Below are 15,404 nucleotides of genomic sequence, written 5' to 3' on the forward strand. Positions count from 1 at the left end.
CTGGGGGCGCGCCAGGGGGGCCTGGGGCCACATCGACGGGCGCGGTTTGGGGTGCCTGAAACCACCGTGGGGGAGGTCTCGCACGCAGAGAAGTCGCAATCGGGATGCGACCTGCGCTGTCTCGAGGATGGACTGAAACAGGTGAAACAGTGCTGGCGGCGCATCAATGCGTCGCAAGTGGAGGCTGGCTGGCGGCTACTGCCGCCATTTTTCTGGGCAAACCGGTGGTCGCGCGAACGGGCCACATTGCGGGGATGCCAAATCGTGACGGCGGTGATCCTTCCAGATTGTTTGCCGCCAAGTCTGATCCAAAAGCTTAATCTGCACAGCCAAGATATGGGGGCGGCCAAGAACTCCGAAAAGCTTGTCTGTCTGTGGCAGTGCCCATGAAGGCAACAGAAACGTGCCGACTTAGCCATGATAGAACTTGAAAAGCCTCAGGGAAAGCGACGACTACGTGGCATCCACCCACCCAGCTAGACAAGGGGGCCGGCCACCTGTAGCCGAGCCACGACGGGGACATTGACGATGCTCCTGTTCCTCCTCTGTCGCCTTGTGATCCCGCCGGCCTAAGCTCTACGTTGCGTAATGTTTGGGCAGTGTTCAACCGTTTCGAGTACGTCTAATGCCTCATGACACTTCGCTAAGTGGCAGGGGCCAAGTTGCATACGTAGGTAGAGGTTGGAAGGGGCTGACACTTCACTGCGTTTCAACACTTACTCGTGTTACAAGTAGGGTCCGCCGAAGCCCAGGCCGACTTCGCCCTTGGAAGGCTTGCTGATTGGCCTTAATCCTTGTAGACTCGGGCGATTCACGCTACTCCCGTTCGCGCTTTGCGGAAACCCTTTACGAAACATATCGCCTGTACCGGTACTGTCCGTTTCGAGGTGGAGGGTCTAACATCGTGTCGGGCTTCGTGCAGGGAAGCAACCTGCCCAAACAGCATGGCTCTGAGACTCGGGGGGACCAAGGTCGCGCGATGCGGCCTTTACTGGCGTTTGCTCAGACAGACAACCGCCATGAGCTCGAGAGGATATAAAGCCCTCGTGCTCCTCCGACTCATCCCATTAGCATCATACTCATCCCCATCATCACCAGCTTCTTCACCAGCCGATTGACTCGGTCTGCCTAGTTTCTCTTCTTTAATCTCCTGTCTTACCATCCTATCTTCACGTTAAACCTTTCTTTTCAAGACTACTTGGTTGATCCAATTTAATCTTCAAGATGTACACAAAGTCTATTCTCGTTCTTGCTCTTTCTGCTGCGGGCTTGATCAGCGCCCACGGCAATGTTCAGGTCGTCACGTAAGTCCTCATCGAGTTTCCCATCTCCATCCCTGGTCCCTAACTTCCATCCCGAATAGTGGCGACCAAGGTGGCAATGGCACAGCCCTTGGAATCAAGGGTGGTGTCATCCCGAGGTTCGGAAAGAACGCCGCGACTGAAGCGGACACGACAGTATTTGGCGGCAAGGCGAACCAGCCTATGACCGACGGTCTTGGCAAGACCACGGCCAACGGCAAGCTGCAGGTCGCCGACCTGGCAGCTGCGATGGCCCTCTCAGGCAACACTCTGCCCCAGGTCTCTGCTGATGGCGCTGGCACCATCACCGGCACTTGGCGCACTGTCACCAGTGACGGCACCGCGAATGACAAGCAGGGAAACCTGTTTGCTGTCCTCGACACCACCGGCACTGGCAAGTACTCTGCGGGTACACAGCTCGTTGCCACTTCGAGCATGGTTGGAAACGGAAAGGGAAATGTGGTCCAGAGGGCCGTGGACTTCGTTCTCCGGTCCGTCGGCATCCAGAGGCGCGCCACCAACGTTGGCGCCGACGCTGTAAGTCAAGACTCGACTGCACCAAGAACAATGAGCTCCGGCTAATCATGCTCCTTAGGCCTTCACTGTCAAGATCCCAGCGGGGACCACCTGCACAGGAAAGGATGCTGCCAGCGGACAGAGCAACTTCTGCCTCTTGAAGGTCGTGAACAACAACAATGCCGGTCCTTTCGGCGGTAACATCGCATTCCAAATGGCCGGTGCAGCCGGCGCTGCTCCTGCAGGCGACGCCGCAACCCCGGCCGCCGCCAAGACCAAGGGCAAGGGCAAGAACGCCAAGCGCTTCCAGGCATAAATATAACTTATCTGATTGAGAAGGCTCAGTGAGGGTTATCGACCCTACAAGATGGGGATGATGCGGCTTTGGTATGGATGGGGAGCGGTGTGAAGTCCCTCGATGGAGGGACTTCAATCTGTTTCAAGGAATGGGATTGAACTCTTATAGCATAATCCACAAGCATATAAACCGGCTTCGCGCATTATCAGCACAACTAACTTGGCTATCTTCTCGAATTGAAAAGAAAATGACCGGTATTTCATTCGACCAGCAAGTACTTCCCTACATGAACTACTACTGAACAGTGACTGGCCACATTCACAGAATTACCGCCGCGCTTTGGTGACAGGCCCTTGTAGAGCAGACTCCAGGATTCGTGTCTTCGTTTCTGCCTCCCAGCTCAGCCCATTTCCCAATTAATGAAAATACAACCGTGACATGGCGCTGATCTTCAATCGATGGGGTAAGCTCCCTAGTATATGTCTAGTGTCTGGACATGACGAGCCTTGTTCTCCAGTATATACCCACCGTGTAGATAGCACTCGCTCACAAGCCGGAACCTCTGCACGCTGGACTCCTTCACGCTTGTGTAACGTTTCCCACTGCCACATATGCTGTTGCTTCCACTCGTGCCGCTGTCATTGCTGTTCGCGCGGCTCCCAGGACCAAAATCATTCTCGGGGCCGCCCATCACCCGACCAGGCGAGACCTCATGACATGGCTCCCTTTTGAGGACGAGCGGGTTCCTGCGTCCTTTTCCGCCGTCACTTCCGCCCGAGCAGCGGAGGTAAGCAATATAGAACTCCCCGCCTTTCGCAAGCCCAGGGGCCGCAAGCCCGACGAAACCGTTCTTGGTCGTAAAGAGGCACTTGCCGCGGCCGTGGACGTTGTAGCTGCGCCGCCACAGCCTCTCGAGCTCGCGGAACGTCTGGGATGACGAGTACGACATGCGCTCGATGTATGCCCTGCCGGGCGAGACTTGCGGCAAGTCGATGTGGGCGGTGAGGGTTTGCAGGAGGCGATGCGCTTCCTCCTCATGGAGGGCCTGCTCTGTCCTGAGGGCGGTACTGGAGTCTGAGTTCGTGGTCGTGAAGATGCTATCAAACGGCCGTCCGACAGAGCGGCGGAAGGAAAGCCCGTATTCCGGTCCCGCGGGCGTGTTTTCGGCCCCGTCAAGGGTCCTCGAGGTGATGAGCGTCCGCCAGAGGACCTCGTTGAGGGGCTCTCGCGTCGGGTAGGGGGACGCCGCGCCTTGGTTGAGCATGTCGACGGCGTCCAGCATCCAGTCTGTCCATGGTGCTCGATTGTGCTGGTCGGCGGTGGTAATGTCAAAGTTTTCGCCAATGTTGGGGCACGCTGTGGTCATGAGGAATTGGACCTTATCGACCACGTAGCCTTCTGCTCTCAGTGTGGTTAGGTCGGGTCGTATGGTGATGACTTGGCGTGCAGTGCCGGATCCAGCTGGTGTGTTGTTTACAGGTCTCAAGTTGTGGTGGAACAGTCGTGAGTGTGTTTGTTTGAGGTTTGCCGGAAGGTTGCTCCAACTGGGCACCCAGGATGGTACAGATGAATTTGCCGTCCCCCATCCGATTCCTGCCAGTGACAGTATTTCTTCCGGTCTTGAGCTTGACTTAAGCAGATGTGCTGCAAGCTTGATTGCGAGCTCTTCTTGGGAAAGGCCGTAGTCGCGTGGTAACGCCGTCCTGTCGCTTTCTGACGCCAGGCTCAGCAGGCTATATACGCGGTCACGTACATCGAGCACCTCGAAAGACCTCGTGCGCAGCAATATCTGCGTGAGATCGATGCCATGCCCGTCGACTTTGGCATCGCGCATACGGGCCAGCGCGATGATGTGACGGAAGCCGGCTGGCCGCAAAAGTTGATTTCTCCTGTCTATATGGCAGAAATTCCTCTCCAGGCCATACTTGACGATGGCTTCGCAGACCTCAGCAAGCACAGTCCAAGATATCATGTGCGAGCCAAAGGCAAGCTGCACGTTCTTGGCACAATAGACCTCCAGCACCAGCCAGATTCTACTGAACCAAGGCCGGGCGAGCAGCCTGCTGACCGGTCCCCACGACCAGTCCTGGCTATTTCGCTGGTTTCCGATGTGGTATCGCAGCCTAGCTTCCACGACGCTGGCGCTCTCGTTGACTTTGGCACTTTCGTCCTCCGTCAGGCCTTTGATGTTGTTGATGCGACAGCCGTTGGCATCAAGCTCGTACACAAGCACCTCTTTCGTGCGGTGGGCATAAGGTACAATGGGAAAGCGCAGCTCCTTGCGCTTCATGGCCACGCCGTAGCGGTCTTTGTTCTGGACATAGGCCTGGAAGAAGCCGTGCAGGCTGTGAATGTCCTTGAGGCCGTCTCTGTCGCTGCGGCGGTCCTCTTCGTCTTCCTCCTCCTCCTCTTCCCCCTCTTTACCCTCAGCCCCGTTCTGCCCAGGACCCTCCGCGAAATCCTTGATGGTGCCCAGCCAAGCTATGAGAACCCACGCCTTCTCGTAGACTTGGCGCATGAGGCCGACCTGGATGCCCTTTTCCACGACATCCTCTTGGTTGATGCACAGTTCGTCGATCCAGAAATGGTTGCTGCGCGGTCGGCAGTACCGCTGCAGGTAAGCGAGCAGGTCTGCCAGCGTCTGTGAGACATTGTGTGCGTGGCCGTTGACCAGTATCGACGCCTTGTGCCGTGTGGCGTCGCCCCAAGCGTGCGAGATGGCAATATATGGTGGTGCTACGTCCAGCAGTGTCTCGAGGAGCTGGCATGCCAGTTTCCCACTGGTTTCTTTTCCCGAACTCGCTTCAGCTTCTTTTGCCTCTGCGAGAGGTGCAAGCTTGACGAGCCGAATGCGCCGCGACTCGGTGCAGTGTAGGGGCACGTATGCAAACGTTCCCATGGTCCCCGTGGCGGTGCTGCCAGCGGATTGTGCGCGGTCGAGGCATGTTCGAGGCGCCGTCACCTCTGTCTGCACGGTTCCATGGTGTCCACACTGGCTGTGGCCCGCCCGGCGCGATCAAGGTGTATGTAAGGTCCGTCGTCGATGTCTCTGGTAATGTTGTTGTTGTTTGATGTTCTCTTGTTGCTGCTATAATCAGGACATCGTAGCGAGGACGAGGGGCAGGGGCCCCCAGCGGAAAAGCAAAAACCCCGCTCGGCACGGCGAGGCTTCTGGCTGCGCGCGTGCTCGTGATTCCTCGGCACACCAGGCGCAAGGCTCGGCATGCAAGCCTGCCGCCCCATCCGTTGAGCTCCGCCCAGGATCGCCCGCTGGAGGCCTTGCCACTCTAACCTCCATGCATCCAGAGCGCCCAAAAGTTCCAAGCTCCGCACCCCGGCCTTTGTCTTTGTTGTTGCCCAGCAGCTCAGCGTCATGTTTTCAGCAGACTGAACTTTGCATTCAAGAGCAGGGCGATTGGTTACTTTGTTGGCTGAGCGGATCTTGCATCACTCACTCGCACCTAGTCGATCATCACCGCAGGCAATGTTTCCTAGTAATCTTCGCAATCGCGTTGCTTGTGGTCCACATGACAACAACATTGAACCATGTGCCCGACTTTTCTGGTTCGCCGCCTTTGAAATCGGTAGCATCACTATTCTCTGGTGCATCTGCGAACTTCGTGTATTGTCGGTCTCACTCTTGCACGTCCTGGGCGTAGAGAGGATATCTACCTTCATGTTGTGCTTATTGGCAGCCTTGAACAAGAATGAGTAAGGGCACAGCACGACCTTTGACGACGAGGCTTGGTGCTTTTGTAGCGTAAGATGTAGTCGTAGTGGTCACTCGAAACAAGAGACCTGTACAGGTCTCAGATATGTCTTCCGTGAGATGGGAGAATGGGCGGGGCACAGTCCAACTTCACCCGACAAGGAGTGCGACCGCGATTGTGCATGTTTGGGTTACAAAACATGGAGTGGAAGTCTTGCGGAAGCCTTGTCGCTACATGGTGAGGAAAGGCATTCTGCAGGCTTAACATAGTTGATGATCTGGTTTTAGTGATTACGCACAATGACAAGGAGAAAATATATTCCTCCCACAACATGAAGAGCGCACTTTTAACTTCTTCTGCCGGACGACGACTTGCCAATGATACAAGAGCCGTGCTTGGCAAGATACGTGTCTCTGGGCCTGCTTTCCTTGATGAAAGCACAGTGGTGTGGCACGGATTGGTGTTGGAATAGTGACCGTTTGCACATCATGCGAGAGGCCAACTTTAGCTCCAGGTCGTTCGTCTCGGTGATGCAAATAGGCTCGCCCAGCACGATTTTGCAGGATTTGTAGGCCGGACTTTCGGCTCTACAAAGAGACGCAAGACTCTGTGCGCTCATCACATTAAACCCATCGCTCTGCCCAACCTCTAGCCCACAGCGCAGCAGTGTTTTCTGGACGTTTGACTTACCTTCTCGTCCTTCTCTCATGGCGGTCAATGAACGGTCACAACCATTACAATGATTTCGGCTCTCCGTCCCGTGAAGAAGAGAGCGGCAGCGGAGCAATCCTCCGCCATCATGCGCGAGTATATGCCCTAGCAGACATGCACGAACTTACCGCGTTTCGTGTTCCGTCCATTTGTGACCACCAAGCTCAGCCAGGCATGTGCAAATAGATGCCACGGTGATCAGATTGACACTGTTGCATTCGAGGTATACAGCACTCGAGATTGTGGTCGGAAATGTGCTGCAACACAACATGCTCATCGACAAAGCTGAGCGCCAGATCGTCATGCAGGCGACACATCTTGGCTTCGACCTCATTATTGCAACTTATCGGGAACCCTTCAGCTTGTAACTGCAAGTTCCCGGCACTCAATTACTTGAGTACGCCAACCCACCACACATTATTACCTAACCCTTTGATGCAGGGGATTGGAGGAAGCAGACATCGGAAAGCGATGGCTGCCTGCCCACTTCCAAAGACAGTGCACTGTGCAGGATAAATCGGAGTTGTCTGCACCTTCCACAGGTTGCCATGGAATGAAAGACGGGAGGACAATCCAAGCGTGAAGCTGAGCATCGCGCCCCATTCAGTGTCTGTCGTCCGAGCGGACCGAGTCAGTGCGGAGAAGAGCCGGGGCTTACCCCATCTTTTGCACGTCTGCCTCTTGCACCTTGCCAGATCGAGCGAACCCGGGTGTCGTTTTCCCCAGCCCGACGTGCCCTCAAATTGGGGACATTGCAGTCAAGGTCGCGAACGGGACAGGCAATACAGCAGCAATTGAGCACGAGGCAGAGCTGAAATGCACTATTTTTGTGTGGAAGCATCTCTTTGCTTACTTATCAGGTGACGCATTGTATAATCCCAGATGCTCTTGAGATGCAAGAATGGGTTGGCAAGCCGGACACCCGGATCTGGCGTCGACGAACGCCTCGGCAGCAGTAGTTGGGGTCAGTGTTCCTGGACAAACGCTAGACCAGGGGCCTCGAGCTAAATTCGTACTAAAGAAGCAAGTCGCGAGATGCGCAGCCCAGCTCCTAAACATCGTCTCATCTCCCCCATATCCCTTTCGCCCAGCTAGTACGTCTTTTCTCTGCCATCTTGCTGCACAGGACTGCAATTTCTGTCTTCGATTTGTCCCACCACGATGCCTGCTACATCCCCCAAGCCGCCGCCCTTCGACCCGGAGCTAACACCTTTTTTCGCGGCTGTGCCTCCTGCCGACATCCCACCAGAGGCAATCCCAGAGCTACGCAGGATCCAAAACGAGGCTGCGACTTTGCAGCTGGCGCTCAAAGATCAGCCTTTCCACCACCACGAGCGCCACGTCGACGGCCCTCATGGAAGCGTCCCCGTCTCCATCTTTGTCCCCAAGTCGGCCCCGTCAGGCAGCACGCGTCGGCCAGCCATCTTCTTCATCCACAGCGGCGGCATGATCTGTGGCAATCGCTTCACTTTTGTTCAGGACTCGCTACGCTGGGCGGCAGTCACCAATGCTCTTCTTATCACGGTCGAATATCGCCAGTCTCCTGAGCACCCGTTTCCCGTTCCGCACGACGACTGCTGGGCCGCTCTCAAGTGGGTAAGCCAGAATGCGTCCTCCCTCGGCTTCGACCCGGCCCGGCTGCTCGTCGCGGGCCAGTCCGCAGGTGGCAACCTTGCAGCCACGATGGCTTTGAGGGCGCGGGATGAGCAAGAAAGCGCGGTCCAGCTGGCCGGCCTGCTCATCGATGCGGGTATGCTCGACGACCGCATGACGACATCATCGATGGCTGAGGCTGAGATGAAGGGCACCTGGACGCGAGGATCCAACATCACTGCGTGGAACGCCTATCTCGACGGCAGTAGCACCACACCGAGCAGACGCGGCACGAAAAACGTGAGCCAGTACGCCGCCCCTGCGCGAGCAACGGACTTATCCAAGCTCCCTCCTACTTTCGTTGGTGTCGGGTCTGCCGAGGCTTTCCGCGATGAGAACGTCGAGTTTGCGAGCAGGATGTATGCTGCGGGAGGGGTTGTGGAACTACATGTCTGGCCAGGAGGCTACCACTGCTTTGACCAACTGTTGCCCAACGCAGAGGTGTCGAAGCGGTCATTGGCGGCGAAGACGGCGTGGGTTGAAAAGTTGTTTGCGCAGGAGGCTGCAGCGGTACAAGCGAAGCTGTGACCTGATGCGATACATGTAAAGTAGCTTTTGCTCTAGGCTGTCCTGAAGGGGACGGACCCCGAATAGACACTTTTGGCATTCCGTGGTCTCGGGTCTTTTAAAAGAAACGTGCCTGGAACGTTGACTTGGCCAAAAGCCGTAGACTCGGTCACAACTCCTTAAGCAGCCATTTGTGGCCGAGAGGAGTTCAGTTGCACATCGGGGACGACTTCGTAGTATTGGTCCAAGTTGCAGTTGTCGTGCATGTCATGCTTGCTTGCGATGACCGCCGCAGGACTCAAAGAACCAATGCACCGTTTTACCATGTTTGCAGGTCAACCTTTCTCTGTGACAACAGGCCGGGACGCCCATTGGCTTGCGTGGCAGCTGTGAGAGCCAGGCTATTTCACTTTCCAGTGTTGCCCTCGGTGTACTCAAGTTGCCATGGCGACTCAACACAGCTGAGCAAACTTGGAAGCGCCACTCTCGCCTCAAGACACCCGACCGCCTCCAAGAAGCACATGTTTTTCTATAAACACGATCTCTTGCCAGACCTAATCCCAGAACGCACTGCGTCTAACGCTCTCGACCGTTTCTGTGTAAGCCATCTGTCTTGCAGCAGCCGCCACCCCGATTCGCACGACCAGCACTGTCGCCACTTCGTCGTTGCTGGCAATACCTCACTTCGTGATCATTCAATCTGGTAAGGAAGCGGCAGGCTCTTCACGTCCGCGAAGTTCTTGATCGTTCTCGGCTTGTCGTGGTCTTCCGTGTAGACGACTGTCAGCAGAAACCTTGCACGCCAAGTTTCACCCTCAACTCACTACGCCAACACCATCCATCCCAGTGTCTTCAAGCACGAGCCTTGCGTCTCGGAGGCCTTCAGAATGGCGCTGCACGACGTGTAAGTCTCCACATTGGAAGACTTCCGGCACGGGCAAAACTTCCTCCTGACTCAACGTTACTTCCTACAGCATCTTGGGTTTGGACTTGGGTAGCACTAGTCTGAGGGCATATCTCCATTATCCTGACAAAGACATCGGCCATTGTGTTGAGAACCGGGCCAGCATCAATAACACGCTCCGGTTCCAGCGTGGAGACTTCTCGTCCAAGGGACATCCTTTCGACCAGAGCCGCTCGTCTACACAGGTCCTGCCGATCTATCTGGGCAACGAGAGCGACTCTGACAGACGGGCAGTATCGCTCAAGTTTGCTTTCTACATCTTCGCGGACGCGGGAGCGGATCAACTGCAACATTACTACGCCGTCCGCCCTCTCTTGCCTCGCAAGCATGACGCCCGATTCCGGTCGAGACTCTGGCGCGGCTTGCACGAACTCTTCGGCAAGGTCAGAGACCGTGTACATGAAGTCTGCCAGGCCAAGCGGTTCAGACTCGCCTCGATCGCCATCACTGTGCCCGTGCAGTGGACACTCGACCTTGCGGACACTTACCGTGCTCTTGTCAGCCAAGTCTTTGAGCATGAAAAGGACCAGATCTCGTGCATTACTGAGACGGAAGCAGCTGCTCATTACCTTTTCAAGGAGTCGCTCCCAGAGTTGCTCGCCCGTCGATCGCTCAACAAGAATGATCTCGTTCTCTTCCTCGACTTTGGCGGTCACACCATGGTATGGTCATATACACGATCGCTTGGAAACGCTATTACTAATTGCATCGTCCAAACAGAACAGCTGTGCATTTCACGTTGAGCATGACAGCCAGCATGATCCTGTATTCTACCAGGCTGTGAAGCCTAGTGGTGAGTCGAATTTGGATCATCCCTCTTTGCGAACCGCACGACAACATTTCCACTGATAATGATACTGTTTGACAGGAGCTGGAGGAGGGAGCGAGCACTGGGAGTACTTGGTTGGCGAGGCTTGCGCCACCCTAGTTGCAGAAGATGCGGCCGCGTGGGACGCGCGAACCTTGAGCACGAAAGACAGACAAGCTATCCTTAACAGTTTCCATCAGCAGATAGACTTGTGTGGACCTGGCAGCAACAAAGGCTTCTACTTCAGAGCCAATGAGAAGGATATGCGCCGCTTTCATCTGAGCTCTGCAGTGATTGACGACTGCTTCGAGAAAGCACTTGCTGGTCCACTCCGGCGCGCCGAGAAAGACATGATCAAGGTTGCCGCACGATACAGCCATGATGTCCTCGTCGTCGTCACAGGTGGTACATCGCAGCATCATGCTGTGCAGGACCGCATTCGACAGATGTGTGCAAAGCACGACATCGAAAGAGAGCCCGTCTTTGCAGATAGCCTTGAAATCGCCTATTCGTAGGTTTTAACCTCGCATGAATCGTTCGCCTCTGCGACGTAGAAGCTAACATGGAGGACACAGGTCTGCCAAGATCGCCAAGGGAGCCACATTCGCCTTGAGTAGCTCGCAATCTGTCAAACAGTTCCTAGAAAACGGTGCTGCGATTGGCCTGCAGACGCTTCAAGATGGCAGCAAGAAGAACACACTCTGGGACGACATCGCCCCTTTTCTCATGAGCAAGGTTTGTTGGCCCTTTCCCGCAGCTCCACGAGTGAACTCGGTCTAATGGCCTGGCAACCCACTGACTGCTGAGCTGCAGGACCGTCAAGACTTCAAGTACGAGTTCTCAACCAATGGTGCTGATGAGTTCCGGCTCATCTGCGATCCATTCTTCGAGCGACACTCCTTTGGAGGCAAGTTTTTGCACCACAGCAAGACCTACGATCTTGCAGATCTCGGCAAGCTCGCAGCAGGACGCTGGGCCATCACGCTTTCGCTCGCGACAACAGAGCCGACTGGGGAGGTCCTCCTTCGCGTTCAGGCCGTTCACAAGCGTGTTGCTCACTGGAGCACCGGCAAGGCTATCTCGCGGAAGCATCGAGATATTCCCTTGTACTACAGCACGGGTGCCAACAGTGTTCTGCTACGCAGCGAAGACATGGGCGAGGCTGCACTGTGCACGACCTTTGGAAACGGCCGCACAGAGGCTGCGACTCGGAGCCCGTTCTGGAGCGACTGGGATTCATTGGTGATCACGACGCCTCCTGCTGCAGCATCAGCCGATTGGCTGGCTGAGTCGCACAGCTTGTCAAGCATCTCCGTTGAAACAATTGATGACATTGCCTGTGGCTCTTCAGTGGGAGACTGTTCGCCGGTAATCACGAGCTCTCGTAAGGTACGGATGCAGAACCGCGTTGTCAAGCCTTCACGGCGCAGTCCCGGCATGCTGGCGCGCCGCAAGGCAGCCTCGCCATCCAAGTATGTGATTTCTCTGGGATCAAGTCCCATAGCATAAGGCGCTCCAATACTCCAAGATAGTGAGTGAACTCTAGGCGGGATCGCTTGGGGATGGCGATCGTGTTACTCCCTGGGGCAGGACCTTGGTCAGTACTGGTGAGAGATAATACGGCCCGTTGTTGAGCCGTCTAGATCTGCAAGGCTTGTGAGATACGCCAGAGTCTGCTGATGACTTTGGTGTTCAGGAGGTCAAGATTCAGAAACGGGGCGAGAGTTACAGCATTGTGATGGAGCGTGAGAAATCATTTTGCGGTGCAACGCACAGAATCATACGGACGGAGGAACACGAAGGCAAGGACTAGACGGGAGATGCTGCAGTCACGTTTGTGCCGTTCGAGTAGAATAGAGAATCATGCCTCGCACAAACTTCAGACTGGAGAGCTCCTCAAGCTGGCACTGCTTCGAGTCAGCTCGGCTCGGCTCGGCCGAGGTCAGCTCGGCTCGGCTCGGCCGAGGTCAGCAGTAGCTAGGTCGGGTGTGAATTAGGTGAGCATCCAGAGAATAGAATTAATGACTACAGAAATGCCTGCTCCTCTGACCCATGGCCTGCGTCCGCACCCGCCCGCGCCTGCAGCGTCAGGTGCCAGAGCAGCAGCAGCAGCATCTTATCAATCAAATCAGCCCATCCTCGCCGAGCCCGAGCCGCGACGGTTGATTATACGCGCGACGCTTGGTGCTGCAGGCACTGGTGCTTATCGCGGTGCCTAGCCCGACATCGGGACGAGGACTGGAGGGGCAACTGCTGCAAACACGCCCCCGGGCGCGTGCTTGGACAAGCGACAGCCGTGGGCCGCCCACATGGCAAATTTGCAAAGGCGATGGAAGCCCAGCGAAGGGCCCCGGCCAGTGGCAGCTGCGCTGCCCCTCCATCGCTGCGGTCCGTGGCTGCTGACTGATCAGGCACCTGAGGCACGCAGGCACGTCACGGCCTCTCGTAGCTGCGCCGAATGGGAAGTTGCCCCTCCGTCGCAGGTTTGTCTGGGCGGCGCAGGTGCGGCGGCAGCACCGCACCACGGACGTGCTTGCAGGCCCCTAAAAAGAGTCCGTTCCCCGTTCGACAGCCGCCGCCATCTCTGACATTTAGGACCCGAGGGGCATTTCCAGACCTTGACACGACTTCGAACCGACCGATCACGAAGCAGAGAAGAAGCAGCCAAAACAAACAAAACCAAAACCAAAAAACCACAGCCACGATGCACAGCAAGGTCGTCGTCATTGGCTCTGGCCCTGCCGCCCACACGGCCGCCATCTACCTCGCCCGCGCCGAGCTCAAGCCAGTGCTGTACGAGGGCTTCATGGCCAACGGCATTGCCGCGGGCGGCCAGCTCACCACCACCACCGACGTCGAGAACTTCCCCGGCTTCCCCAAGGGCATCATGGGCGGCGAGCTCATGGACAACATGCGCGCCCAGTCGGAGCGCTTCGGCACCCAGATCATCTCCGAGACCGTCTCCAAGCTCGACACGTCCTCCCGCCCCTTCAAGTACGAGACCGAGTGGTCCCCCGGCGTCGTCCACACTGCCGACGCCGTCATCCTCGCCACCGGCGCCTCGGCCCGCCGCCTCAACCTGCCCGGCGAGGAAAAGTACTGGCAGAACGGCGTGTCTGCGTGTGCCGTCTGCGACGGCGCCGTGCCCATCTTCCGCAACAAGCCGCTCGTGTGCATCGGCGGCGGCGACAGCGCCAGCGAGGAGGCCCAGTTCCTCACAAAGTACGCCAGCCACGTGACGGTCCTGGTGCGCCGCGACCAGCTGCGGGCGAGCAGCATCATGGCCCAGCGCCTGCTCAACCACCCCAAGGTCACAGTCAAGTTCAACACGCACGCCACCGAGATCAAGGGCGACGGCAGCCTCATGACCCACCTCGCTATCAAGAACTCCAAGACGGGCGAGGAGGAGACGATCGAGGCCAACGGCCTCTTCTACGCCATCGGCCACGACCCGGCCTCCTCGCTCGTCAAGGGCCAGGTCGAGCTGCACGACGACGGCTACGTCAAGACGGTGCCCGGCACCACCAAGACCAGCGTCGAGGGCCTCTTCGCGGCCGGCGACGTCCAAGACAAGATCTACCGCCAGGCCATTACCAGTGCCGGCTCCGGCTGCATGGCCGCGCTCGAGGCTGAGAAGTTCCTCGCCGATCTCGAGGTGGAGGGCAAGGCATAGATGGGCCAGAGATGGAAACGGAGATGAAGCATTAGCGCATTGGGAGGTTCTGCATTGTGTCATTTAGCGACAGCCTGTCTCACGTCTAGATATCAAGAGGCATAGACATAGAAATAGAGCAAGAGTCCAAAGAGCACCGCCGGCAGGCCATTGATACATTGTGTTTTGAGTGGCAGTGGGGGGTTGATTGTCCAGCACACTGCCCAAAAGGATGTGTCCCTCAAGGTGTGTGGAAGGAGTGTGTACGCGGGCGGGGATCTCATCCCAATTGCACCAGCATCTGCTCCACTGACTGCACACTGCGCCAGGAACCCCTGGTGAACACGAGTACACTGCCTTTGGCAATGGTTCGACGAAAGTTGCGTCTAATACAGAAGAATGATACTAGTGACGTTGTCGCTCCTGACATCCTTGGCAGCACTCGCCCAAGGGATTTCGCCACTGGCGCATGTGTCAGGACATGCAGGGCCCATCCTCTTTGACGTGGCGTCCATCAGCCCACGCGGTGCCTGGCCGGGCCGGCCGGTGTCTGCCGGCCTCTGCTCTGTCTCTGCGCCCGCCCTTGCAGCAGCACATCATCGTCATATCGCACCACGGCTAACACTGCTAGCCGCGTCCGACGGACTCCTGTCCTTTTGCCCAGCAACGCCCGGTGAGAAATCAGCCGCGCCTTCTTTCGGGTTGGGGCAAGAGTCATCTTCCCGGCCTGCTGTCCTTTGAGGACAGACAGCAGGCCCATATCCCGGTTCGCCTCCCGCATCCGCACCCGCACCGAACCGCATCGAAACTCGTTGCTGTCCGTCCCACCCTGCCCGCTGGGTATCGCTCCCTTACAGATGGAGTGCCATGATCCCACTGCCAGCAGATGGCCCCACCAGCCAGCACTCACGCACACATCCCACGCAACGGCGGTGCCTCCGTGACCGCTGTTTTGCCCTCGCTCGCCTCCGGGCGCTCCAGTCTTCGCCCTCCGTCGGCTTTCGTGGACCTGTCATGGGCTCACGCCCCCCCTCGGAGGAGGCACGAAACCTCAAACACACGCCCACAGCTCCGTCGCCGCTACTCCGCCCGCCCGCCCGCCGCCCGGGCCCTCGTCCGACGTGTGAATGCGCTTCGTCCTGGCGACGAACCCTGTAGAAGCTGGGCCCCAGTTGTCTGGAGGGATTGTTATCTTGCGCTTTAAGAGGATCGACCTCCCCCCGCTTCGGCCTGCTCGAGACGCCTCTCTGTAATTCCTTGCTTCATCGTCACAAACTCGACCTC

General features: G+C 57.1%; 5 protein-coding genes across 5 annotated transcripts; 4 read left to right on the plus strand and 1 right to left on the minus strand.

The window, feature by feature from the left end:
* Nucleotides 1-1,011: 1,011 nt before the first annotated feature.
* On the plus strand, nucleotides 1,012-2,360 carry B0I36DRAFT_49218 (uncharacterized protein). The gene is made up of 3 exons (XM_046162959.1): nucleotides 1,012-1,304; nucleotides 1,364-1,838; nucleotides 1,897-2,360. Exons 1-3 carry the CDS (start codon nucleotides 1,225-1,227, stop codon nucleotides 2,131-2,133), a joined length of 792 nt encoding a protein of 263 aa, XP_046005283.1. The 5' UTR covers nucleotides 1,012-1,224; the 3' UTR covers nucleotides 2,134-2,360.
* B0I36DRAFT_338540 (heterokaryon incompatibility protein-domain-containing protein) lies at nucleotides 2,345-5,189 on the minus strand. Its single transcript, XM_046155773.1, has one exon. It carries the CDS (start codon nucleotides 5,012-5,014, stop codon nucleotides 2,588-2,590), a length of 2,427 nt encoding a protein of 808 aa, XP_046005284.1. The 5' UTR covers nucleotides 5,015-5,189; the 3' UTR covers nucleotides 2,345-2,587.
* Nucleotides 5,190-7,598: 2,409 nt separating this feature from the next.
* B0I36DRAFT_338543 (lipase) lies at nucleotides 7,599-9,014 on the plus strand. Its single transcript, XM_046155774.1, has one exon. The coding sequence runs from the start codon at nucleotides 7,698-7,700 to the stop codon at nucleotides 8,715-8,717; it is 1,020 nt and encodes a 339-aa protein (XP_046005285.1). The 5' UTR covers nucleotides 7,599-7,697; the 3' UTR covers nucleotides 8,718-9,014.
* A 569-nt stretch (nucleotides 9,015-9,583) lies between these two features.
* Nucleotides 9,584-12,459, plus strand: B0I36DRAFT_389249 (uncharacterized protein; the record flags this gene model as incomplete). The annotated part of the gene is made up of 7 exons (XM_046161307.1): nucleotides 9,584-9,600; nucleotides 9,671-10,322; nucleotides 10,381-10,453; nucleotides 10,529-10,979; nucleotides 11,044-11,203; nucleotides 11,282-12,384; nucleotides 12,410-12,459. The coding sequence occupies 6 exons, from the start codon at nucleotides 9,584-9,586 to the stop codon at nucleotides 11,975-11,977; spliced, it is 2,049 nt and encodes a 682-aa protein (XP_046005286.1). The 3' UTR covers nucleotides 11,978-12,384; nucleotides 12,410-12,459.
* A 339-nt stretch (nucleotides 12,460-12,798) lies between these two features.
* Nucleotides 12,799-14,275, plus strand: B0I36DRAFT_338548 (uncharacterized protein). Its single transcript, XM_046155775.1, has one exon. It carries the CDS (start codon nucleotides 12,927-12,929, stop codon nucleotides 14,139-14,141), a length of 1,215 nt encoding a protein of 404 aa, XP_046005287.1. The 5' UTR covers nucleotides 12,799-12,926; the 3' UTR covers nucleotides 14,142-14,275.
* The last annotated feature ends 1,129 nt before the right edge of the window (nucleotides 14,276-15,404 follow it).

This window comes from Microdochium trichocladiopsis, assembly GCF_020744255.1.
Source record: "Microdochium trichocladiopsis strain MPI-CAGE-CH-0230 chromosome Unknown B0I36scaffold_13, whole genome shotgun sequence".
Classification (NCBI taxonomy): Eukaryota; Fungi; Ascomycota; class Sordariomycetes; order Xylariales; family Microdochiaceae; genus Microdochium; species Microdochium trichocladiopsis.